Source organism: Silurus meridionalis, chromosome 11 (assembly GCF_014805685.1).
Source record: "Silurus meridionalis isolate SWU-2019-XX chromosome 11, ASM1480568v1, whole genome shotgun sequence".
Classification (NCBI taxonomy): domain Eukaryota; kingdom Metazoa; phylum Chordata; class Actinopteri; order Siluriformes; family Siluridae; genus Silurus; species Silurus meridionalis.
The window spans coordinates 16,302,418-16,329,091 of record NC_060894.1 but is presented as its reverse complement, the minus strand read 5'-3'; the positions used below and the strand labels follow the sequence as shown (position 1 = coordinate 16,329,091).

The 26,674-nt window shown below is 38.8% G+C and overlaps 1 protein-coding gene across 2 annotated transcripts in view; it reads right to left on the bottom strand.

Annotated features, from left to right (window-relative positions):
- The window catches only part of robo3 (roundabout, axon guidance receptor, homolog 3 (Drosophila)), an 80,056-nt gene extending 54,435 nt beyond the window's left edge, over positions 1 to 25,621 (bottom strand). The window contains exons 1-2 of one of the 2 annotated variants that reach the window (XM_046861355.1): positions 24,992 to 25,621; positions 13,400 to 13,726 (exon numbers count right to left, since the gene is read on the bottom strand). In XM_046861355.1, coding sequence (XP_046717311.1) covers positions 13,400 to 13,726; positions 24,992 to 25,055 — 391 coding nt within the window. In that variant the 5' untranslated portion in view covers positions 25,056 to 25,621. The remainder of the gene's footprint in view (positions 1 to 13,399; positions 13,727 to 24,991) is intronic. The other variant, XM_046861354.1, reaches the window with a different exon arrangement.
- Positions 25,622 to 26,674: the final 1,053 nt, after the last annotated feature.

Genomic DNA, 26,674 nt, shown 5'->3' with positions numbered 1-26,674 from the left:
AATGAAAATTAAGTTGCCTTTTCTTTCATATGAAACGAGTACATATTGTACATTATGTATTTCTGGTCAATTGTTTTCAAAGACAAAATAAAACAGCTCTGGGATCTCGGATTTGATTCAAAGTTTAATTTCCTTACATTTACATTTACATTTGTGGCATTTAGCAGACGCCCTTATCCAGAGCGACGTTCCTTAATGTTCTCTGGTTTGTATGTGCATGGTGCCCTGTGATGGACTGGCATCCCTTTCAGGGTGTTTACTCACTGTCCCGGCAAAGTACGACCATGACAAAATAGATTGGATACAATGAGTACTGACAATGAATTAATAAATATTTTGTAGTGTTTATTTAATAAATCAGTACAGAATTTGTATCAACGTACTTCGCTGTTTAAAATGCTTTTATGCTGATATCATGCTTATGTGATTCTGACATTTTACTGGTTTGTGAACAGTTTGTAAGTAGCATAGTATTGATCTAAGAATAAAATGTAGCTCTAAAACAATTTTGACTGATAAATTTCTAGACAGAACTATTCATCTGTCTTTTGTAGATGCTAGTAAGGTCTTGGTTGGTTATACATACATACATGTATACATATATACTTTGAAGACCAGAAAGTGTAATTTTGCCTTTTTTTTTTTGCTAGTGTTAGCAATCATGTACCAGAACACTAACATTTGATGTGAATTTGATTATGCATGAAAATACATTTTGATATATTTCCTGGCAAACTCCTGAATATGCACTTTTACTAGTACATGTCAGCAAGTATTGCTTTGCTCAGTCTGTCTCCTCATTAGGTAGGAGTTATATTTAAGTCACTTCAGTGAGAGGTGAAACACACACACACACACACACACACACACACACACACACACACACACACACACACACAAACACACACACCTTGATTCTCTGTGCCAGGCCAGTAATCTGCTTGTGTCTCAAGCTCAGTATTCTGTGGAGTGCAGGGGAGAGAGGTTAATCCTCACACCTTCTCCTTAATGCGAGTACAGTGTGCCACACACTCTGCCACTGATGGGTGATAAGATCATCTCAAAAAAAAGAAAATATTTCTTCCAGATTGATAATAAACTTAGGGAATCAAAATACAATAAACTGTATATTTCCCAATAACACCATTAATACATTTTACAACAAAAATACACAAATGTATTATTGCAATGTCTAGATAACTAGCTGGTCATGTGTTAATATGTTACATTAGCTGCCACTGTTTAGACCAATCAGGTTTCCAGCTGACTAAAACATTGGCAAGTGCATGGTTATAAGTGAGACTGGGATAAAAAACATCAAATTCTGCCATTTTGCAAATGTCTTAATGATAAGAGAGGTCAGAGGAGAGTAGCCAAACTGGTTTCAGTTGATATTATAACTGAAATATAATCACTATTACAACATGGTACATGGTGAACCCTCAGGTTGATGAGTTAGAAAAGAAGATGACCACATCAGGTTTCACTTCTGTCAGCCAAAAACAAGGGTAAAGTTGATACAGGCTAAAACAAAATCTAACACCTGACATATTCTGGGGAAAAGAAATAGGATGAGAGCATCGTCATCATTCAAAACTCCTGCATCGCTAAATTAACCTCCCAAAATTCCTCTGGCATCCTGTGTCAGCTCAGCTCTGGTTTACAGTGGTAATACAACCAACAGTTACCTTGTGATAAAATTTGAATACTGACCCCAAAGGTAAAATGTTTGTTACATACAACAAACCTTTATCTCACAGGTTGCAGCAGATCATTAAAAATTCAAGCTCTCTCACAATAGTTACTCACTTTAGCTTTACTTGAGGGCCAAAAAGTTTTATGCTTCTGCATAAATAATCTGAGCAAAAATATTTCCTCTAATCGACACTGACAAGCTTCACATTTTCATGTCTTTGAAGAGGAGGTAGACATCTCGATTAGAAAGTCTGTGAGTAAACTTTCCTTGCTGTAGTTCCCTAGTTGTATTCAAAGATCTCAAAATCCCAATACCACTTCAAAGTGGGCTGGTTCAGGAAGATGGGGTTTGCTCTACAGACGGTCAACTGTTGAAAGCAAATAAAGATACACACACTCAACTGTACTGATTATCACAATAATACTGCACAGAAGGCTACGCTATTAACAGCTGAACAAAGAACAAATGTGGCAATAACGAAGGGATGCAAAATGCACAAAAAGAGGAGGGAAGAAAGGAAGCTGTTCTTTTTATGACCAGGAAACTGAAGCCCCTAAAACCCCCAAACGTGTCTCTTTTTGTTTGCAGATATTGACAACAATAAGTCCATTATAGAAGTGGTCTAATCCAACATGTGTGGCACGAGTGGTGGGCGTAACGGCGACAACGTCCAGGAGCAAAGGATTATTTCAATCTAGTGATGGGATGACGATAAATGTTGATGATATGTGAACAGGATGGGGCACCCCACTTGTCCCCCCTTCACCCTCAGATGTCCCAATTTAACCCTGTTTACTGCCATGGGGCCATCTGGGTGGAGCAAAACAAGCGGAATTAACTGATCTTTTACTGACCGTGAATATTGATGTGTCCATCTGTACATTGGCAGTGAGGTGGACTAGGGGTGTGTAATGAGTTGATATAATGTACAGTATATATTAAAATGACAACATGAAATATTAGATCTTTCTCACCATACACTTACAATGAATTGTGGAAAAAAAAGCAGGAATTCAATATTGTGTAGAAAGTGTAGTTAAAATCTGAATGGAAGGTCATGTCTCCTTCACTGGGACTAATAACACATATATGTATGTGTATTTATGAATACAAAAGGCTCTACATTTAAGTGCCCATCAATACATATTGCCATGAACAGCACACCACAACAATGATAAAACTATGCTGAACAGACAATCCGGGCCACCCAGATGAGGACGGGTTCTCTTTTGAGTCTGGTTCCTCTCAAGGTTTCTTTCTCATAATATAGATTATGAGAAAGAATGTTTTTTGCCATTGTCACCACTGGTTACCTAAGGGATTGACTTATAGGCACTAACATGTAAATTAAAGTTTGACATCATATTTATCTCTGTAAAGATGTTTTGGGACAATGCCCCAAAAACATACCAGATGACAAACACAAACTGTTTCTCAAAACCTTCTACAAACATATGCCACTCAGCCATCATGAGAAAACACAGAAGTCAGACCCAGTAACAGTGACAGACCCTGGAATGATGCAAATAATAATTCTGAGCATAAAGACCGGCTCTCTGAATCTGTCCTGACATTAAAGCAATCTTGTTGCTAAACTATTCGATCCTTCAGGTTTTTATGCATCTACTTCAAACAGCTTAATGACACCAGAGGCCTGACACATACACCACTAATGTACACTGACAGAAAAGAGAAGCTCTTCAGGAAATGATACTTGATTATCCTGCCCCCTCATTTCAGGACATATGATGGAGTGTAGCTGTCTAATAGGGCAGTATTGTCATCTCTGCTTCTTGACTGCTTCAATGATTTGTCTGCTAGGGATGCCATTAAAAGCTGTCCTACCATTATTCTGCCATTAACTCTACAGTCAAGAAAAATCTAAATATTGCCATTAGAGGTCAACTGATTAATCGGGCCGATTTTTTTAAATTTAACGGCATTGGCCGATTGTGCTGCAAATTAGGCTGATTATTAGGCAGGCACATCTGACACAAAACCGTGTGTGTGTACGTTCTGTGCTTGTGAGAAAACATAACTCTCCCATACTAGCAGGTGGCAGTAATCTGTATTCGGCATCCAAACATGGAAGAGCAAGAATTGAAAATATGTAAAGCAAGCAGGGTTTCCATCTGCCACGATCATTACTAACGTATTTGTGTAGATTTTTTCGATCATGTCTGCTACGTTGCAATGACAAGAGCAAGAATGACAACAAGTGTGTTCCGTTTTATTTCGTGTGCTCATTCTCTAAGCTAATTAGCCAATCGAATTCTCTTTCTCTCTGACAAGCTTCGCCGATGATTCGACATGCAGAATCAGCCGACAACCAGCTGATGCCCTTCGACTAAAGCCTACGGTGCGGGGGAAAAAAAAGCCGACAGACACTCAAGTACTCGGCTTGAGTATAATATTTGGGGAAAGAATGTGAGTAACTTTTAGAAATGTATTGTTAGTTTAGGGTAAAGGTAGAAATTCAAGCAATTTACTGTAACATGTCATATTCATTAAGAATTAGATTTTATTACATGAAGGTGAAAAAAGGAAACTGGGATTCTTCCAAGCCTGTAGATACTGTTTCTTTTTCATTAACTCAAAGTTCTAATTACAATTATGTACTGAAATGCTTGTTGTGTAGTTCAGGTACTCTAGACAGAGGAAAATGCATTATTTACAATCTAAAATATCTGTAAAAAAAAAAATATGCAGAATACGTACACTATATGGACAAATGTTTGTAGACACCTGACCATAAGATTCATGAGAGCAATTTTAACATCCCATTCAACATTTAGTCTCTATTGGTGGCTATAACAACCTCCACTCCTCTGGGAAGGCATTCCACTAGATTCTGATGGGCCTGTGTGGAGACCTGTGCTCACTCAGCCACAAAGGTATTAGTAAAGTCAGGTATTAATGTAGGGTGAGGCGGCATTAGGTGCAGTCAGTGTTCCAATTAATCCAAAAACTGTTCAATAGGGTTGAGGTCAGAGCTCTATAGAAGGCCAATCAAGATCTTTGCTCCAGCCCACATAAAACATATTCTCGTGGAGCAGGCTTAGTGCACAGGGGCATTGTCCTGCTGGAACAGGTTTGAGTCTCCCCATTTAAATTTAGCGAAAATATAATGTTCCTGCATCCAAAGACATTTAATACAGTTGTGTGCCTCCAACTCCAACAGTTTCAGGAAGTCGAAAAGTCACATGTCCCAATACTTCTGTCCATATAGTATGCATGGCATGTGTGGCAATAATTTTTTATATTGTTTCGCCTGTTTTTTCTCATGTGTTTTTTTACTTGCTTTCACACATTTACATATGACATATGACTTATTTTCACACAGATCTTAAATGGTTAATTTATATGCTTGTAAAAAATTTTTACGCTTTATTTATTTCTGTGTTTTTTTCTCTTCACAATTTCACTTTTAAGTCTTTATGATTTTCACATCATTAGTTTTTCCCACACAATATATTTATTTTCATGTTGCTTTTTTTAAATTTATATGATTGACGTATTTTCACTCAAGAATCACATCTTACTAATATGATGTTATAGGTGTGTTTCACATGTACAAATCTAAGCTTCATAATATATGTACCTTTGCATCTTTTGCACATGTGATCACTTGTCACACATAGTCATATGTAAAATCTATGTGACCACAGATGTCTCTAATTGAACTGCTGCTGGGTTATACAGGTTTGTGAAGTGTATCCATTAAACTCAAAGCTAGAACTTGGCTTTTTGCCTGCTTTCCCCTCCCTCTCATGGCTGTTGGCATTGCCAGCAAGAGAAAAGCAATCAATCATCCAATTTCAGGGCTACTCTCTGTGCAGCCTCATGAAGTGTGAACAAGATGAACTAAACCATCTAAAAGGTCTGATCGCTAAGTACTATAACAAAGCAAAGGCTAGTAAACTGATTGTGATTTCTCTGCTGTTTCTCAGCAACTCCAGCCCAGAGTTCTGCAACCCTCTCTCTGCAACGATCTTCAAGCTGTTGAAATTAAATAGGCTTATTTAGCATAGGCTAATATTTGAACTCAATCCCGAATTGATGAAACGCAATCATCTTTAAAGGCTTTATAACCGACTGTCTATTTGCAGAATAGATTGAAAGAATATTTCCACTCTTATTAACCTGGTCTGCACAATATTCAGAATCAATGAAACTGTACTTTTGTACCTGTGGGAATGATAATGAACAAAGGAAGAGTGTAAAAAAAAAAAAACCTGTGACTACTGCAAGAATCTGTCAGGGCACAAACTACACTTTTTTAGCAGTGATAAACTGCACAGCGTGAGACCACTTTAAGAATGCGACGCTTCAATCTCAGCCGTTTCTCTAACATGAGAAAATGTTTGCTTTAATTATTGCAATTTTCCTGTTTGCTGACTTCTTCTATCTATTCTAAAGCTGAACAGCCGAAGAATTGAGAAACCAATTAGTGAGACGAAGTTGAATCAAGTTTGCTATCTGTAAGTGTGTGCCAAACTAAAAGCTGCAGCGTTTCTTTGGTGAAAATAAATATCTTGAATGAAACACAAATCTATAGAATAAGAATTCTATGGAATAAGAATAAGAGTTAGTCAGCAGCTGAACCTGTACAGAATATGATATAGACCTAATGCTTTGTCACTATGTGTGTGTGTGTGTGTGTGTACGTGCGTGTAAATACACTTAAGCCGTGACAAAAGAACGACGTTATATTGTTCTCCATGTCCACCATGCTCTGCCCATACCCTCGACCCGACAGATGCACTCGTATCGAACGGGGGGACTGTTAATGCTCCGCCTCACACCACCTGTTAAAGTCTCAGTGTAGCTGCCTCCCTCGCTCTGAACCCTGCTCCTTTTGCCTCCCCCTCTGCCCCTCTATTTAGCAGTCAGCAGTGTCGGGTGGGCACTCTAGTCCCCGCTTTAATTGAGTACGCAGGCTATACAAGGGATGAAACTTCCTCTGTTCGCATGACACCACCCTGTCAGCAGTCTCCTGACCCCTACAGCCCACCAGACTAAGTGATCTCATTACTGTTGCTTGGACACACACAGAGGGTCAGGGAGTGTGCAAAACCGCCACGGTCCACACCATACAAAAAAAAAGGCAGTGTCCAAATATGGGGTCAGTGTGAGCGCAATTCAGCCACGCAACATGTTTCTTATATTTATATTAATTTTATGTTAGTGTGCATAAATGTTTTGATGTGTCTTAGTGCAAACGAACTTCCAGTCTTAAAGTAATCAACATTTTTATTGCTATATAAAATCTGGGTGTGACAAAGCATTAGGACAAACACACTTAGCTCTTAGAACTTAAAATGCTTTGCAATATTCCATCTGCCAGTAATGCTTTATCGCTGAGTTTCTAACACCAGACTTTTTCAAAACAATTCTGTTTGTTACACTCTCTGGGTTTAATAGTGTTGAGTGCAGCCAACCCTGGAGGAGAGTGCATGCCCTGGTGCTCACCATTTTCTGTGCCTTCAGATGTGCCTAGCTGACCTGTAGGCAGACAGTCTTATCCACGTTGTCACCCCTTGCTAATCCCCAAGAGCCAGGATGAAAACACCAGACCGAAGATAGACTGGCTCAAACACTGCACACCACACCTAGATGCTGTAGTCGCTTCTGCAATTCGTTTGCAGTTTTATTTTATTAACCTTCCCTTTGTTTATTAGCAAACTAGTGACATAGACTATATGGACAAAAGTATTAGGAGACCAACCATATGTGGTTATTCCCCAAACTGTTAGCACAAACGTGAAGGAACATGATTATATAGAATGTCTTTGGATGAGATAGAATTACAATGAATGAATGAAAAATTGACATGAACTAGAAGATCCAAACCTGTTCCAGCCTGACAACGCCCCATTACATAAAACCAGCTTCATGAAATGGTTTGGAGTGAACGATTTGAGTAGCCTGCTACTGATCACAACCATATTGAACACCTTTGGAATGAATTACACTGACAACACCACAACCCCCTCACCCTACATCAGTACCCGACTTTACTAACACCCTTTATTTACACTGAATGAGCACAAATCTCCACAAGAACACTAAGGGATATCTTCCCAGACGAATGGAGGTTATTTTAACAGCAAATGGAGATTAAATGTGGAATGGGATGTTCATATACAGATCTTATGTTTAGGTGTCCACAAACTTTTGTCCATATAGTCCATCCATATATTGTCTATCAACTGATCTCACCATTTTATCATCTTATTTGGGCTCTTGTAGAACAAGAAACGTTATGTAACTAGACCTTCACACTTTTTAGTTGAATAGCTCTGTCTTACATTCTAAATCAGCTGTGAAAACACAACAATGTTCTTGAACCCTAGCTAACCTTGCACTGTATTTTACAGGCTGAGTTCAGTCTATAAATGTACTCGAAACAGCATGTACTACACTGGAGCTGAACGTGTCAGGTCATACATGGCAGTTTCTATACTCATGCTAGCACAGGCTTAGCTAGCATGAGTATTTTTATGTATTATATTGATGGAAAATTTGATTATACCTAATTTATGAGAAAAAAAACCCAACTCCTTAAAATATTTAAAATTATTGCTTAGGGAAACATTTAGCCAGGTTGGTGGTCAGTGCCAGTGAAATTCCACAATGTGTACGAAATTCCCACTCTCAACCAATCAAAACAAAGATTCCCGGGTTCTCCTTTCACATGCTCATTCCCAGCATTTCTTGTGACAGCTGCCACTTTACCCTCACCTGTTCCCATGGAAATCAGCATTGACCTCCACATAACCTGCATTCGGAAGGTCACATGACTATGATCCACCAAATGCCCCTAGGCAAAACCCAGCTTCAGAGCACAGAGTCAGGGTCATGAAGAGTTGAGGTGATGCATGCATTATATTATTGGTCTGTATGGTTGTCAACTATGAATTGCATTTTTGAAGGGAAATTTTAGAAAAACAAAAAGCCTCAATGTGCTCTACTGTGTTTTGAGTTCACTGTTGCTTTTATGTTATGCCATGTTTTTTCATTTCAATCCTATTCCTGTTTACGACCCCTATGTGTTCACCTGTTCTGTGTCTCCAGTTGATTACTGTGCTAATTTTGACCAGTGCTAAAGCTTTTGTTTTTTGGCTTATAAAGTGTCTGATTAATGTTGCCTACCTGTGCACTACATTGACTTTGACAGTGATTCTTGACTTGCTCTAAATAAACGTTACATTGAGCATTGAATCATGCAATAACCGCACATTAATCTTTCAGCTTCGAGCTTTGAGGTCCACTGAGGGGACACTAACATTAAAAATAAGCACTAATGCAATCCATAACTATAACTTGTACCAGTTATAGGATTCCAAAATTATCCTGCAACAGGTGAAAACCGTTAACCCATCAATCACATCAATAGCACAAGCCAAATTAAACACTGAAAAATGATCATAAACAGAAATGCACCAGCAAGAACAGTCACTTTCATCCCTCATTTACTGCAAAGCAGCTACTGTTTGCCGCTCCATATCATTTAAACTGCAGCTTGTCGTCTAAGCTTATAACACAGTGTACAAGAAAATACCCCCACTGCCATAAATATCATCTTACAAAAATGGCATGTAAGGGCTTAGCAGAGCAACTGAGTCTCTTCCTGTGTGCATTCATCCACTCCCACACACACACTGAGCCGCTGCCTGTCGCTGCTCTCCAGCACGCCTCTCATCAGTGCCCCCGTAATGTACAACATGCTGCCTGCTGCTGCCAGATGGAGCCGTTTGGCATTTGAGGTCCTCACTCCGCTCCTCTCTCCCTCTCTCTTTCTCTCTCTTGCTCTCAGTCTCTCCCAGTTCTTCAATCTTCTGTGAACCTCACTTTTACTGGCTCCCACCTCCTTCTCCACTACATCCCCTCTCTATGTCTACCCCCATGAGCTCCACCTCCTGTGCCCTACACCAGCAGTGTGGCAGGCCCGAGCAGCAGCTGAAGAGCCCTATGCCCCTCAGCTCCTGCTCACCACCTGCCTTTTGGCTGTGTGCCATGTTGGAGTGAGGCTAACTGATGCCATGCCAGTGCTGGCAGTGGGTGCCCCCACGGTTCAACCCTCGCCCCTCCCACAGTCTCTCTACAGAATGCTGCCACCAATTCAGAGTGTGCCCATGGGCCTTACTCAATCACTCCGCCATTAACCTGAGACAACCTAACAATAAACCCGAAGCACCCGCCATATGGGGCATTTCACTTGATCAGCGCAACTGACTTGGCCTATAGACGATCATGACTAAACTGACATTGTTCTTCAGTATAAAAGCAAGATCGTGTCCAGATCATGTCTAACTACACATAATGCATGTTAAGATAACAAATGTAACAGCTTATTGTGTATAGTATTCCTTAATTACTATGCAGATTCTCACAGTATAGCTTTCTGTTTCATTTCCTTCTAAAACAGCAAGATTACGCACAGAACTCGCTTAAAAATAAGTAGGATTCTTGCCTCTCAACTGAGAGATGACCAAAGTCTCATGAGGATCACTGACAGTAGCATCAAAACATTGGTGGGTTCTAAAAGCAGACATGCATATCAAATCTAGAAAAATGAAATGAATAGTTTTAGTTTCAAAATCTGTCTGTCTGAGCCTTGATCGAAACAAGTCCTCAATATACTGTATGCACACTCTTTCGCAATCCGTTAATTCCATATTAATATGCAAGAGCTTAAACCAGTAAATGCATGTGTGGTGGAATCATTTTCTCATGGTAAAATGTAGTTCAAAGAGTATAAAAATTAGTTATGGAACACTGGATTATTACTATAATTATTATTTTGTCACTATTTTATAAAAACAATAAGCCACATAGGTGCATGTTAGAGTAATTTTAGCATAGATAAAAGGGGTTACTATATCAATCTAGATCAGTGTAACGCACACACTCCTGTGGCTTATTGTGTTATTCTGTGATTTGTAGAAATGCATACACTCATCGGGGTGATATGAGTTTGTTTAAATATTTTTCCTAAATAAAAAATGCACCTTTTATTTATTTAAAAGTTTAAATAAGGAGTTTTTTGGCACACTTTTTAGACATTTGATTTCACACTTTGCTGCAAATGATATCTCAGAAGTCACTTGCTTAGACTGCACTGCTTTGATATATACAAAGTTTAGAGACAGGCTTTGAAGACAGCTTATGTCACAATGTTGTTGATATGCGCTAAAAGGAGCCAACCCTAAAATATGCTGTGACAAGACTTTTAAAAAATCTACATTTGAGATTCCAACTGAAAATAAAACTGTTCTCTGTCAATATTTTCCGACATATTTTGTTATAAACATTATGGTATATTAAGGACAGTGATAGATTCGTATGCAATTATTCTGTTTGGACGTGCATGCTAGTTTCATAAATCAGACACTTACAGTAAATATTATTATTATTTTGGAAAAACACACCCTTGATTACAAAAACCCCTTTCTGTAATTTCTATCAGATTCCGCCATCTGATTAGCAGGACTCATAATGCGACTCTGCAAATATCGCTATGAACTCAAAATGAACCGGCAAATAAGCTTGGGAAGCGCAATGCGATTTTTTGTTGAACTCTGCAAACATAGATTCGTATTGGCTGTAATATTATTAGGCAAGCCTCAGACTTATAGTTGTATTGCATTTAAAAGAGTTCACATATAAATAAGGGACCAATTTGTGTATTCACTAAAGCCCATAAGACCCTAGAAGTTGAGTAAGCAGCTAGTCGCTGTTTTTCTTTCTTCATTTATATCACATGAAGCCATGAAGGTCATATAAATCTACAGAGCGAAAAATAGATTTCTTGGAATCAAGGTGAACTGTTTCCAACTGCCAAGTACATAAAAAAATGAGAAGACTGTAATTTTCTAAGTTTTCAACTTTCCAGAAACACTTTTTTAGTTTGGCAGACCACCCGTGTCTCTCTCTCTCTCTCTCTCTCTCTCTCTCTCTCTCTCTCTCTCTCTCTCACTCTCTTTTTCCCAAGAGTGGGAGTAAGCGAGGCATATTACCCCTCATCTACCACACTCAGCAGATGGTAAAGCATTTAAACAGTCTGTCTTGAGGGCAACCAACACCGGTTCAGAGCTACAGCATGTCTCGAAAGACAGTAAGTAAACAAAGACAAAGAGTTGTACAAACAGAACACTGCCAGTCTGTTTAAAGTAAAACTCATTCCAACTCAATTCTCTTTTTTCTTTCACAAAACACTTTGCCTTCTTTAAAAATAAAAGGATATGACACAATATTATAAACACTTCATCTGGCTACCCCGATAATCGAATGACGGTAATCGAATCGTGCCATCTGTACTTGATTATATCACACTGGATTCTAAAAGTCCTTCTGTTAATGCCTGGAGATGTTCCATGAGAACTATGACATGGTTTAATCGAACATCTGTTACCTGGAAGCAGCCAGCATCACAAATCTCACATTCTTGCTTTGTTATTGTATGGCTCTTTCAAATATTCTATTGCATTGTAACTATTCTGATTGTACAAATAAGATCTTCGGTGTGTGTGATATTGACTTTCTCTGACATAAAAAAATATATATACATTTGGAATAAAAGAACAGCTTACATTTGTGCATGATTACATTTTCTTAAAACCTTTTTCTTTTTCAACCAAAAATTAAGAAAAATCTAGAGTAAAACATTTTTTGTGGCCTGTGTATGAAATGGCGTATAGTTAACTGATAGTTACACACAGTTTAATGAATTATACGGTAATGTAGGCTAATACCAGTCTCACACTGTGCGATTTAGAATTTTTTTCACTGTACAAACCTGATGACGAAATTAGCGCGACGACTTCAAACCACCTCAGGGAAAATGTTGAAAAGAGGCTGTTGGACAGTACAGCAACAAGAGAAACTTATTATATTACGAAGAAAAAAAGAATGTTTGTATGACGTTTTTTATTTTCAAGGCATGTCATGAACAATAATTAACGCTACGGATTGTGCTGGTTTGCTTCTAGCTACCATTAGCGAGGGAATGCGGGTAGGAACGCGTCATGAATTGATGAGATAAAACATCGGTTGAGTCTTTTACTTGTGTGTCAGTTTTTGACAGTCGTACAGTCTGACATTATGACAACTGATATCCTAGAGTGTGACATGGAGATCATGGTCGTACATTTTGACTATAAAAATCGCACAGTGTGAGCCTGGCATAAGTCTAACTTAGCCAGGGCTTCAGTAGAGTCTTAGTTAAAAGCTGAGAGTTCAAAATGCCTACGGAAATTACAACAGAGTCATATAACCATTGACTCACTTCCTGTTTTATTTGGGAAGATAAAGACTGCTCGTTTGAGCGATTATGATAATTTGCAAAATGTCCTTTAGAAAATGTGTAAGGTTGGCAGGTCTTCAAATTTGCTATAATATAATTTAATATAACCTGAGTGAATGTCAGTGAATATCGCAGCATCATGCAGAGATGATTAAATCATTGTACTGCACCAGATTACATTGTCAAAGACTGGCGGTTATTCTAGGTTACACTAGGATTCAATAAACCAAAAAGGTTAATGATTAGCTTAAAATGTAGACATTAACAGAAAGGCAAAGAAGTCGAAAATAAATAAGAATACCAGAAGGAAAAAAGAAAAAGAGGCAGAAGGTAAGCGCCGAAAGGAACAAACACGAAAGGAAGAAAACGAGAAAGAATCAAGCATGCCAGCTTACTTGCAACTTCCAAAGATGCATTGCGACTGACTGCTTCTCCCAAGTAGTTCCTGGCTACACACACATAGACGCCTTCGTCTGGCTTGCTCCGTCGTCCATGCACAATTCGAAGGAAGAAAAGTGACCCTGTAGGGAGCAGCATGCGGTGTGAGCGAGGGTCCTCTCGGTCTGTCTCCACCCTTTCTCCATCTTTATACCACTCCACCATGGGGGACGGTCGGCCTTCAGCCTTACAGTTCAGCGTTGCCGGCTCTCCCTTCGATACAATCAGGTCTGAAGGATGCTCCACGATCCGCGGCGGCACGTCCTCCAACCTCGGCCGAGATCCTAAGTTAAAAAGAGATTCATAAATAACACTGGATGATTAGAACAATCAGATTTATCATGCTGAATCAAGAATGATCACATTTGATTAATTAAAGTGGGAGGATTAAATCATTTGTAAAGGGCAGTCAGAAAATAATTTACATAATTAAAAATTAACAGGACATATCAAGGAAAAAAACTCAAGTCTGCACTTGCATACCGCCTCTACTATGCAAGCTGCGATGGGCATGTATTTGAGAAAATGCCATTTCTGGCAGGACTTGGCTGAGTAAAATGAAGATGTATTATATATTATGGCTCTGATGTATAGCGTTTAAATTGGGTGGCACAAAATGACATGCTCCACATTCAACAGTTACCACAGAAAAGTATTGCCATGGGAGGAAAGTGGAATAAGATCAGGGGAGTAATTTTGTCCTGTGTTTAATATCACATTTGTATTCATTCTGAATTCCAGTGTTGTTTTATTTTTTCTTTGGTAAGAGTTTTTAAAAAGAGAGAAAAAGTTAGGTACTGTTTACTGCTCAATTCTTCAGATTTTCAAAAGGACTTTAAATGGATTTCTTTTTGTTTGCTCATTTGAATAAATGTGCTGTTTGCAATTTCATCTGCAACTTAAAACAGACCAGGTGAATTTTAACCATTGGCAAATGGCGTTGCAGTAAATTCAAAAGCTATTGCACTTAGCGGCTGCCAAAGTAATTGCTGAATTCTTTCTGATGATGATAATTATACCGTAGTTAATAATACCTTTTAAGCTTTGTATAGACAGCAGCCCAGATTTCTGGTGTAAAGAAAAGAAAAGCAATGAGAAGCTGCCTGCCCAGCTCCTGACATACACAGGTGTAAGATATTTCTGATAAGGCTTGTTTCAGTTCCACTGGGCAAATACCTTTCCCTTCCACTAAATCCTCCAGGGCTCGATAGGATTATGAACAAAGGGCAAATGCTTTTTCGGAGATGGAGAAGATAAGGTAGAATTTGCTGGTGTCCCACTCAAACCAATTACCTGGAGTTGAAAGACAGCCTTTTTTGGACCTCTTTAGTTTTCTACTCGGGGCACTTGAAGACAAATTCAAAACACTTCACCATATTTTTTACTTCCATTTCTTGCCAGTAATGTTTTGAGTAAAATAGCCCTTGAGCTAGTAATAAATGTAAGCTAGGAAAAAAAAACCTTTCCTGTCTGTTTTTTTAAATGACACAATGACCTTAAGAGAGTGAGTACATTAGAGAGCAGAAGCCTAAACACTGAGTTGCTCACTACTGAATCCCCAAGCCTCTTTTACCCTTTCTGCCTCTGAAAACAAAAAGCCTTCTGGCCTGCTGGGTGAAGTGAGAGAAGACCACCAGGGCTTGGCTAATAGCTTTTAGCAGACACATATAGAGCATAGAACAGACTGTGGTTGGCAGGGGGTAGAGGAGAGGCTCAGCAGGCTTGGAGTCGGAGAGCAGCTTTATAAATATTACAGGCCAAACGTGTGGACCTGCCACAGAGGAGATGTAGCATAAGGGACTTTGAAGGGAAAGTACTTGTGAGAGTAAAATGAGCTAAACAGGACAGGAGCTGGAGTTTAGAGTCTAGCTGACTCTGAGTAGGAAAATGTCTAGTTACAGAAAGCAGATTCACAAGAAACCTTTTTTTTTTAACCATTGTATGCAGAAATCACAGAGCACCACAAAATGTGTCAACAGAAAATCGTGTTTTGAGGATGTAGAGTCTTTTTTCACCCGGTGGTTTTACGCATTGTCAGAGTAATACACACTTGAGAAATCAAGACTTTATGAAGTGCTTTTATGCCATTGAATCTCTGAGCTATCCACACAGAAAAGTGGCCATACACACATTAAATTCCTCCTCACATGTTTTAGAAATCTAAAATCCAAGTTTCCACTGTCCTTGATACCATATACAGTAAGATGTCTTAAGTTACATCAGCTCTTATATTAAGAACTATATAACCAGTTGTAAGTAGGTTAAACAGTCAGAAAAAAGAAGAAACCATGTTAAAGCACTACACAGTGGTGAGATGAACTCTGACGGTCTAACTATAGTGGATGCTACTCACTTTGCTTCTCACTCATCCTTTAAAATGAGCTGTATAAGTAAAATAAAGTGCAACCTTAAGCTTCCATAACCTTTCTACATACTATAGACCATTAACCCATTTGCAAATATTGTCTATAATGTGTAATGCTAGAACAAAACACAACATCTAATAGCCACAATATTACTCCCGAAAATGTTACAATCATAGTTAAATAGGCTTAATTAACATTTTAATTTCCATTTATTTGTATTAATGCACTTAACTTAATATTTTAAATCAATACATTAAATTCATTCATAATCATATTCTGAGCAACCAAAACATGGGACTGGGTAACATATTGGTGTGTATACTTGCCTGATGGGCTAATAAGAAATTTATGATTTCTCCACCCCTGCATTCAAAATTCATGGAAATTCAGTACAGCAAAATCACTATTTTTGCATTTTATTCAAATTAAGTTCCATAACACCGCTAAATCCTGACACTCGGTTTCATCGTAACTGTTAGTAACTATTCCTTTAGAAAATTAATTTGAAATCATAAGGCCATATTGGTGAGATATATTTAGCCAGTGCGAGTGACTGAGCATGCACGAGCATTGCTGAGCACAAGCGTCATGCCCTCAAACTTACACAGCACTTATGCTTGAGTGAATGTTTGACCTTGTTGTCTTGAGCAAGGACAGGATGTGAATGCCAGCTCTGAGAGTGAAGGCGAGGTTCTGCCAACTCCTCTGATCTCTCCGAATGGGCTTTTAGCACTAAGCAGATTTATCTCCTCAACCGAGGACGGGGTGAGGGTGGGGGTGTGTGTCAAATAAGATCTCCACAGAACAAAATATGCAACAAATCACCAGGACTTATACTCGTGCAAGACATAAGAACACTCTACACTTGACACTTGTTTTTTTTTATGTCTTAATACTACAATAGTAATTTTGTACACAATGTAAAAAAAGGAACGACAACAATGAAGGAAGAAGCCTAATGATATGCAAATATTCCGAATATTCGGTGTGGAGGTGCTATTCTCATGGTAACCATTGAGGAATAGGTCAGAGGTCAATCCAATAATTGTCCTTTCTTTTGAAGCCTTGAGGAAAACACACATACAGAAGAGACTTAAGACTAATGACCTTAGTGAGTATTAAGATATAAGGTATCAGTGAATCATGCTGGATTAGTATTTTTTTTACTATCACATTCTAAATCTTCACACAAATGTAGCTTCCTTAATCCTAAATGCCTAGAAACGATATGTCATAACCGTACTTTTAAATGAATTCTGAAAGCGCTGATCCATGACAGGGATGAAAGCGTGATCACAGCAGGAGCACCATAGCTTCTGCACTGAAAAAAAATCTCCTACTGTATGTGGATCTGAGAAGCCAGGCTGTTAACAGGAACAGAGAAACATAACACTAAGACATCAGAGAACGCTACATTTTTTTTCAGCTTCATCTGCAATTCTTTTCAGTCGGCATCCATCCCCCTGAACCGAACTTTGGTGTTTTACAGTCTCCCTCCTTCTGTTTTTTTTCTCCAGGTTTCTGGGAATTGATTTGCAAATGTTCATTCAGTGCCTAGCTGCGTTCAGTTAGGAGGTGGGGGTGTCTCCTTGAACACCCTTTCTTCAACAAACTTTTCTTTGCACTCAGGCACAACAAAGGGACACTTGCATGAGAATACAAACCCAAAGCCATAAAGCTATGTCCCATTACTAAGGGGGAAGGAAGGAGGATGAAATGGACCAGTCACATGGCTCAAAGGAAATTACACAGCAAAAGCTGTGCTTTCCTCAGGGACAAACAACTCTTTGGCCAAACTGAGGATGGATTACTCAAAAGTGGAAATCATGAAATCCTGGCACTTTTAGAAAAAATGCTATGAAAAACCTTTTTGCAGGTTCTGAAGTAGTTAAGGAGCAGTTATTTGAGGAATTCAGAAAGGAGTGTATTTGTGGCAAAGTTTAGGATCATTCCAATAGGAAGAGACAGGAAGGTGTCATGTAATCTCACGAAAATAAAAATTCAGAGTTCAGGCTTTGTCTGTTATATGAGCTTTGATGTAGTTCAAAGCGAGGGAATAACTCTTGTAGGTTAAACTTTTTCACAAGTAATTCTGACAGTTTTCACGATGCGCAGAAGGAAAGAAAACCCTTCATTTGCATGATTTAAATATTATGCTTAATGAATAATTACTCAAAGTGTGCCTTGGGATTATGGTCAATTCAATATAGGGATCATTATTGATGAGTGTCTGTATTCATTTTAAACAGAATGGCATAGAATATGTCAGGCCTAAGGATGAAAATCTAAATATTCAACACAGCTCATCGACGGGCTTCTAATCACATCAATATTTTAAGAATATTTCATTCTTATGCTGCTCAAAGCTTTTTGTCTACAAAAATCCAAAAGCTTGAGCCAGTGGGTATTTGTAGTTCTCAGTAGAAGTTATAGATATTTTTTCTGTGGTGCCTTTATAGAAGATAGTAAAGGAAAGTCATGTAACCTTGTATTCACACTCTCTGTGGGATAGCTTAAGGGGGAAAAAACCTGTACACAGAGCTACAGCTCAGACAAGGTCCAGACTGCCTCTGGCATTTTCTCCTTTTCGCTTGCAACTCAAAAATGCTAAAAGCAATCAAAACACAGAAATCTCGATGTTTTCCCCTTTTAACCTTTTGGATTATGCTACCCCCAACACAAAATTTTATTTGTTCTGTGGATAGTTTCTGGAGTTTGCTGTGATACTCTACTCCATCTCTACAAGGTCATCACACAACAACACCGCAGTCTTTTCCTTCTGACCCTGTTTAATTCGCGCTCTCAAAGCCAACGAAAAATACATCTGGAATATATGTGGATGGTATCACATATCTCCAGAGGGGGGCTTGACTTTTCCTGTGGAGATGCAGGAAGAGAAGAAGCGGGGTATGAATGCTAAATTGTGCATGAGTGAAGACAGTGGAGCCTCGAAGCAGCTGCTGAAAACAAGGGCCTCCTGAAACAGATCCCTCCAGTGATTTGGCTAAAGATTGGAGAGTTTACTAGGGTAGTCGGCATACCACAGCTGGCACAGATAGCATCAGTTTCCTGGTCCTCCCAGTGGTGGCCCACAAACCTCTTCAATGCAGCAGATTAGTCTCTACGGAATCCCACCTCTGCACTTCCTGCCTGCCTCAAGTGCCCATATAGGTCGACCATGTTTAGTTTGGAGGAGGGGGAGTTATGTCTGTGTGGTAACAATTCTAACTCAGAATGCAGTAGTATGGGTAGCAGTCTGGAGGTTTTTGACAAAGATTTCACGCAACACTGGGAGAAACCCTTATTTTCCGGTATTATTCAATGAGGAAACCAGGGGAAAAAGCAATTAAATTCATGATCATTCACCTCAAAACCAAACCACTGATCCTCATCAGCATTACTCTTAGTTGGAAATAACCACCCTTGCTCTTTTGTTAAACAAATCGCAATAAATAAGTATAACAGAAGTCATATTGTCAAAATTGCAAACACAAAGCAAGAATTGGCACTGCAAAGATGCCAATAAAAATTTTTAAACAGACATGTGATCATCAGTATCTGCATATTTAATTTGTGCTGCACTGCATGTATCATCATTAAACATTCTCCTTCACCAAACACAAACACCCCCCCTCTACCCTTAATTTGCTCCAGAAGATAACAGATCACAGCCAGGATATTTTCTGTTTCCTTGATGGTGGATGATTACTACAGGAAATGGTCAAAATGAGGGGCTAGGAAAACCCCTAAACTACTCAAAACATTGGGTACACTGCTGAGACCGCATTAGATTAGAGCACCCAGAGGAAAAAAAAAATTAATGACAGTTTATTCATCTGGAAAAACATTTACTACAGAAACTAAATGTAAAAGTTACACTTAAAACCAATTAAGTCAAGTGGGGCATTCACACCTCTGGTATTAAGTGTGATTTCTTTGGATAAATCCTTATTTATATTGTACATGCGTAACAAGATGGTTCCCCAGATTTTGTGTGGCCTGCTATAGAGCTCTGACCTCAACCATAGAAAAACCTTTGGTATGACTTGAAATGCTGACTGAACCTATGCCTCCTCCACTTATGTCAGTACCTGACTTACTATCCTCATGGTGGCTGAATCTACTAAAACATCTTTCCAGAAGAGTAATGGTTATTATAACAGCAAATGTGTACAATATGATATTTAAAAGGCACATATGAATCTTATGCTCAGGTGTCCACAAACATTTGTCCACACAGTGCAGGTTAGATACTTTCTAAATCAATTGATTATAGAAAAATATTAGACTTCAAAATTATATACTTAGAAAGACTCTATACTAACTATTATCTAAACTATAATCATGATTGCACCTTATCACCATATAGTACACAGTTATATTACAATTATATTCATTTATCATTTATAATTGCATAATCTGGTGTCATTTATATGAGGATGAGTTTCCTTTTGAGTCTGGTTCCTCTCACGGATTCTTACTCATATTCCTCATAGCATACATTTCCAGGGATCTTGAATCTACGTTTTGTAGAGCTGCTTTGCGCCACAAAAAAAGGGTAACAATCTAGTATGAGTGAAAGAAAAGAAATACATCTGACATTTTCTGTTTCATTAGATTAGCCATAATGCGCTTCTGTCGGGAAACTTGTTAATACCAAGCAGCCAATCACCATCCCTGTAGGAAACAGTTTCTCATAGAATAAGGCTAATCAAAATCAGTCTGTGCTGCTTGTTTACTGAAATAATAATAATAATAATTAAAATAAAATTTAAAAATGCACCTTGCTAGCATTTGAACAATTCCCCCAAAAATAAAGAAAGTTTGAGTCACATTCAGTTTGTCCTTCATATTGCTTCCGGGGATCAATACAATCAACTTACAAGCTGCAATCTCCATTGGTAGACCCATTACACAACAATTGTGGCAGTAATAACCTGTGCCAAATTGCCTAAAAGTCATTCTAAACTCAGAGCAAAAGCAAGTGTTTGGATTTTTTTTTCTTTCTTCAAAAGCTCTTCCAGCTTTTTCAAGTTTGTTGATGGTGGCAGGGAGCCGCTGCCAAATCACAGCAAAGAAAGAAGGGATAGTGCGAGCGTGGAGTAAATAGAGCTAAGGGAGCGTGTGTGCTTGCTGTGTGTGTGTGTGTGTGTGTGTGTGTGTGTGTGTGTGTGTGTGTGTGTGTGCGCGTATGTTTGTGAGTGCAGACAGAGACTGTGTCATTAGTTTCAGGGCTCCTGATGAGAGAGCACACATGGCCTTGAGGCCTTGTGTTTACAGTGTCCTTCAGAAGCACAACACACTCACTCTCTCTCTCACACACACACACACACACACACACACACACACACTCTCTCTCTCTCACTCACTCACACGCATACACACACACACACACACACACACACACACACACACACACACACACACACACATCGTCTCTCGGTTAAGTTTATTCAGTTCACCAAGCAAACAGCACGAAAGAAAACAAAGTCACTGAATCTCAAATGATACACTGAAGCCTCAAAGGATGGCACACAAACTCATTGTATGCAAACACACAAAACACACTCCTGCTGTTTGACAACTGGAGACAGCTCGGTTTGAGGGTGTTGACTCCGATACCGAGAGGCGTCAGAGCCAGACGGGAGAAATCAGCACACACCTGAGTCTATAATCACTATTGAAAAATTAGTTTAGTCTTGTAGTCTTGTATAGACTTGTAATCTTTTGCTTTTAAGTGAGATCCTATCAAAAAAAAAAAAAACAACAGGCTCAATAATGCTAGACTAAAAAATAAGTAATGGTGAAGTCCGTGACTAGAGTCAAGAAGAATTGTCATAAAAAATTGCCTTTGTGGGCTTTATTTTTTAAATCTGATTTCTGAGTTTATCGTTTAATCTAAAATTTAACGTAAAGAAATCTTGTGTCACTATATTCATAAAAAAAAAAACATTTTTTAGATGAATCTGATGACGACCTGGTTAAAAAAATATTATACTGATGTGATAAATAACATCATAATAGACTTTTCTAGGAGCGCCACAGGTATGTATCATCGTTTATCACAGAAATAGCCATTCTCTTTTATAACTAATAGTGCCTTGTTAATCACCTTTATATCACAAGAAGAGCTGACTGATCAGTTGATGAAAATCTCAGGGTTATATAAATGTACTTGTGTTTATTTGGTTATCATTTCTATAGTAGCTGTAGGACAGATGGCTCCCATAGTCATAGGACAGATTTGTAGGACAGATGGTTCTTGTAATGCGACTTGATTTAAAACCTTATCGTTTAACGAAGAAAAAAAAAATGTTTCATCATTAAAGCTTTCTTCAGGGAGCCTTTTTTTTTAACAATTATGGACAGTCTCCAGTGTCAGCATTTTGCATCAAACAGACCTTAAGCTGTTGCTTCAGGATGACTAAGTCGAGGATACTGAAGCTTCCACATAATTCAATGTAAGAATAAACTTCTGGGTGGCATCAAACGTCCCCGGCATTGATTACTTTCCCATAACGATCGTCATTTTTTATAACTATATAGTCACACATAATTTTTTATATGATACCAAGTATACTAAGTATATTATGCATACTGAAGGCTATAAAATTGTCTTCAATGATCTAGATATGATGCATCGCCCATCATTAAAATGCAGTTTCTGTTTGTCAGATGATGTAAAATAGGCCAAATATGAGTTTATTTTACTCAGTTTGTCCTTGTGGCACAACGAGGCAGGTATTTTCCTTAAATATAAATCCATACCTAAATCAAAGATTTTTACACTTAATCTTACTCAGGTACTGGCCTTGCTGCCAATAAAGACACAATACCACTTTGGCTTTTTCTTCAAACCACCCACAAGCCTTGAAATGTCAACACCTTAATAAGACTAGATGTACACCAAGCTTTTAAAATGTCCAGCTCTAGTCAAACTGTTAACTGCACGGCTGTGTTGACTGGTCAAGGATTTGTCCCTTCGTCTCTGTCTTTGGGGTCACCACAACAACAACTGGAACTGATGTGCAATGGCCATTAAGCTGTCGCAAACTGCCAACCAGGGCCACAGGAACGAGAGATTGATGCAGAAGCTTTGTCTTGTGGCCCTATTCAACCCATCAGCGCCACATCACCCTCAGACAGATTTTTTTACAAGTATCACTGCAGCCCTTGTCTCACTAACCTAACATGATTTCACTTCGCGTAGGCAATCAGTTACATAATTCTGAGCTTTAGGAGGTTCGAGCTTAAGGAGATGCTCTTACACATCTTAATTATGATGAATCCAATACTAAATCAATAAGATACAAATGTCTGAATACATTTTTCAATTAATTTATCAGTCTGAATTGGTGCAGGCAAGGGAGAATGCTTTATCAGTGGACTTGTTGAAAAGAGAAGGTCTGAAAGTTCTATTGTGTTCTTATAAGGATATAAGTTCTATTGTGTTCTTATAAGGATCAGATAGCCAGTATGAGTGTGCACAAGCTGCAGAAAGATACAGAAGAGCACACTCAGCTGGAGAAGACTTTTTTTCTTTTCTTTTTCTTTAATTTTTTTTTTTAAGAGACCGCACTGTGTACACGGACAAGGGGTGGAGTATGTCTGTGCGACACTGTGGGCAAGACAACTGCTTGGGCCAAACCTCTGACAAACACACACTCTCATAGTTACTCATCAGGGCATCAGTTAATCAGTATTAACAAAAATGGAGGGGTTTAAGCCCTAAAATTCTTCTTATTTAGCTACAGAAAAGACCCTGTGGTATTTCAGACTAAATAACACAGTATTCAAAGGAAAGACAAAATACAATGCAGATTTTGTGCATTTTCTCACGTACACCGTTATGATCTGTCTGTCCCTTATGGTATCATTATTCGCTCGTCAAAGTGCTTCTCCATGCCTCAAGAGTAAGTTTGCGGGCAATCATGAGAAAATTGACAGCTGTTTCAGGGCTATTTCAAAACCTTTACAAAGAACCTGCACTAACTCCTCTAGTTACATTACACACACTCACATACCGAACTGCCCCGGAGTGTTGCAGACGACTATGACAAAGTTGAGCCCTTTAGGTGTAACTCTAGCCTCTCTTTTTCTCCGCAACTTTATCAGGTGAGAAAGGGTGAGTAGATAGCCAGCAGGCACTACATGCATAATGCTGGTATATTAAACGCCTTCCAGAGAACATCAGTGGACTAAAAGGGTTTCATTGCGAAATTCAGTCAACCTATACCAAGAATGAATCATAAATTGGCAAGCATTGGCTTGAAAGGTCAGAATAGAGTAAAATGTGACTACTAAGACCATAGGACCATAGATTTCTTTTGACAGCAGTAAATATTATTTCCCTACTTGCCCCCTGTGTGGCCTCCTGAGTCACTGTACAACTGTGTTTGCTGGTAGATCAGGGAACAAATCTCACAGACGGCGTTTACTACCCTGTAGCTTTTGCGAAGCAGCAAAGCCAGTTAAACGGAAAAACAATAAACGCGAACAGCCAACATTATTACAGAGAAGGCATATAATGCTGTTTATGAGTGGAAATAAATACGTAATTATTTTAATCTAGTTATTTTAGAAACATCTGCCTTTGGGCAATGTGTTCCTTTACTGTCTATGAGTATAATATGAAAGCAGATATACATCTACTTATTTTAAATATTCATAGAACATTTTATGACGTCATAAAATGTAAAAGAAAATTATAATAGTAAATATAAGTTGTCGACGGCATTGAAACATCACTTAAAGCAGAGAAAGGGTAGACTCAGGAGTCACTTTGGTACTTTAAGGACAAGAGGAAAATATAAAGATTGTATAAAAATGTATGTGACCAGGTTGTGAGAGCATTTTGTTTTTGCGGCTGGATAACCGGCGTTCCGCTTAACCAAGGCGCCGAGTAGGTGTCTTTTACCTCATTTTTTTGCTTGTTGTATATCAAATCGCTCATTTAACCATCATACAGTTCATGCTCTCTGTTAAATCAGTGTGCATAGACCACAGCATCCCGACTCTCAAAACAATCTCAACTGCTATTGTTTTGCGTGTCCTTTTAAAGGACTGGGGATGAAACAAGCAGTCGAGATACAAGCCGCAACCATATGAACTTTTTTTCATACTAAATTGCATATTTATATACCGAGAAATCACTTGAACACCAAAGAATTCACCGGAACTTACCATGTATACAGCAGATGAGCATGCATATAACCGATAAAGCATGCAAAGTCCGGGGAAACTCCATCACCTCCCTGCAGCTCTGCCGCGACTCCGCGCAATGGATGGATACAAACGGACCTTCGGCGTCCGCTCTGCATCCACAGGATCCGTTCTTGTTGTTTTGTTTATTTTTTTTATTTTTATTGGAAGTTTTGCTCACTTCCAAATAGTCACACTGAGAAAGATAAATAGCTCCATCCAAATACGCACCAATTTTCTTTTCACCACACTTCAGACCGCAGGATCAGCCTTACTCTCCCGGACATCCTTGAACCATCTGTCCGTTTAACTCGACTCAAGCACAGATCTCAAGTCCCGTGTGTATCAATTCCAAACAGCATGCGGGGTCTTTCGGGTTGTTTTTTCTTCCTCTTCCCCACCTTCTAAACAAAATGAAACCACTCTCGCGGAGTTGGTCGTTCACGTGGCCGGTTTTGAATCGCTCGCGCTCCGTCCCCGCTCGCGCTTTCTCTCGGTAGTGAATGAACGCCGCGCTGCGCTGCGCGCGCCCCTAAGGCTGCAGCCTCGCGCCCCCTTCAGTGCTCGTGTCGCCGGAGCGCGTCTTAAAGACACAGGATCACCCTGAGCATCCGGATTCGGATCGAACCTCACCAATTTTGTTCATATTACCATTCAAGACTTTTGATCAAAGTTTTAATTTGGTTGTTTCTCCTGTCACGCGCTCCCAAACACGAGCCAGGTTGATGAATAGTTTACATTTATACAAACAGTGTTGTCTATTTGCTTCAGTGGGAAATAGTGAGAGCACCCAAAAAAAAAAAATCGCCAGATGACGTCACAGACTCATTTTTCATTCATTTCATTGATCAGAATGTCAAAAAAGTATTGAATATTATTTGCATATGATGTGCTTATATGAGTGGTGCACAAATAGTTTTAATAAAAAATAGAGAATAAAAGATTAAAACATTTTGTTAAAAAAGAAATCTTTATCTCGGGTGCTCCCATAAGGAGTTGCCACAGAAGATCATCCATCTCCATATCTCTCTGTCTGTCTCTCTCTATCTTTCAAACCAACCACCTGCATGTCTTCCCTATACTTCACAAAGTATAGTCGAGTCAACGATGGACATATTTATAGAGTACGATCATTTCTAGCGAGAACGCAAATGAAGGAAGCGGTTATGCCAAAATGAGAGTTAAAACAAAGAACAAAAAAGTGTGTGATCAGTGATTGGATGGTGGAAACATTTGATTTTAGATATGGTCATTGGAGACGTAGGACCTGGTCAGTCAAACCTGCTTGTACAACTTTTAATCATAGTGACTGTAATGTAAGATTGAGAGCTGTATTGAATGCAAGGTGCTAAAATTGGCTCAAAAGAAATCTTGAAATTTAGACAGGGCCCTGTCTTCTACAAATGAAGGTATATGGCATCAATTTTTATAGAACTATATCTGAATGATGCCGCAATATTTTCGTGTTTTTGTACAACGCTATCAAAAATGGCCTGACCAAAAATCCTATTTGTTCAGTGGCTCATGACAACTAGATTAAAACTGCTATTTCTATATTAGTTTTCTAATCGTTCTAGACTTTAAAATACCTACATGCTGCAGGAATAATTTACATCAGCATGAGCGAAAGAGAATTCATTATGTTTTTACAAATGCTTTAGGAGT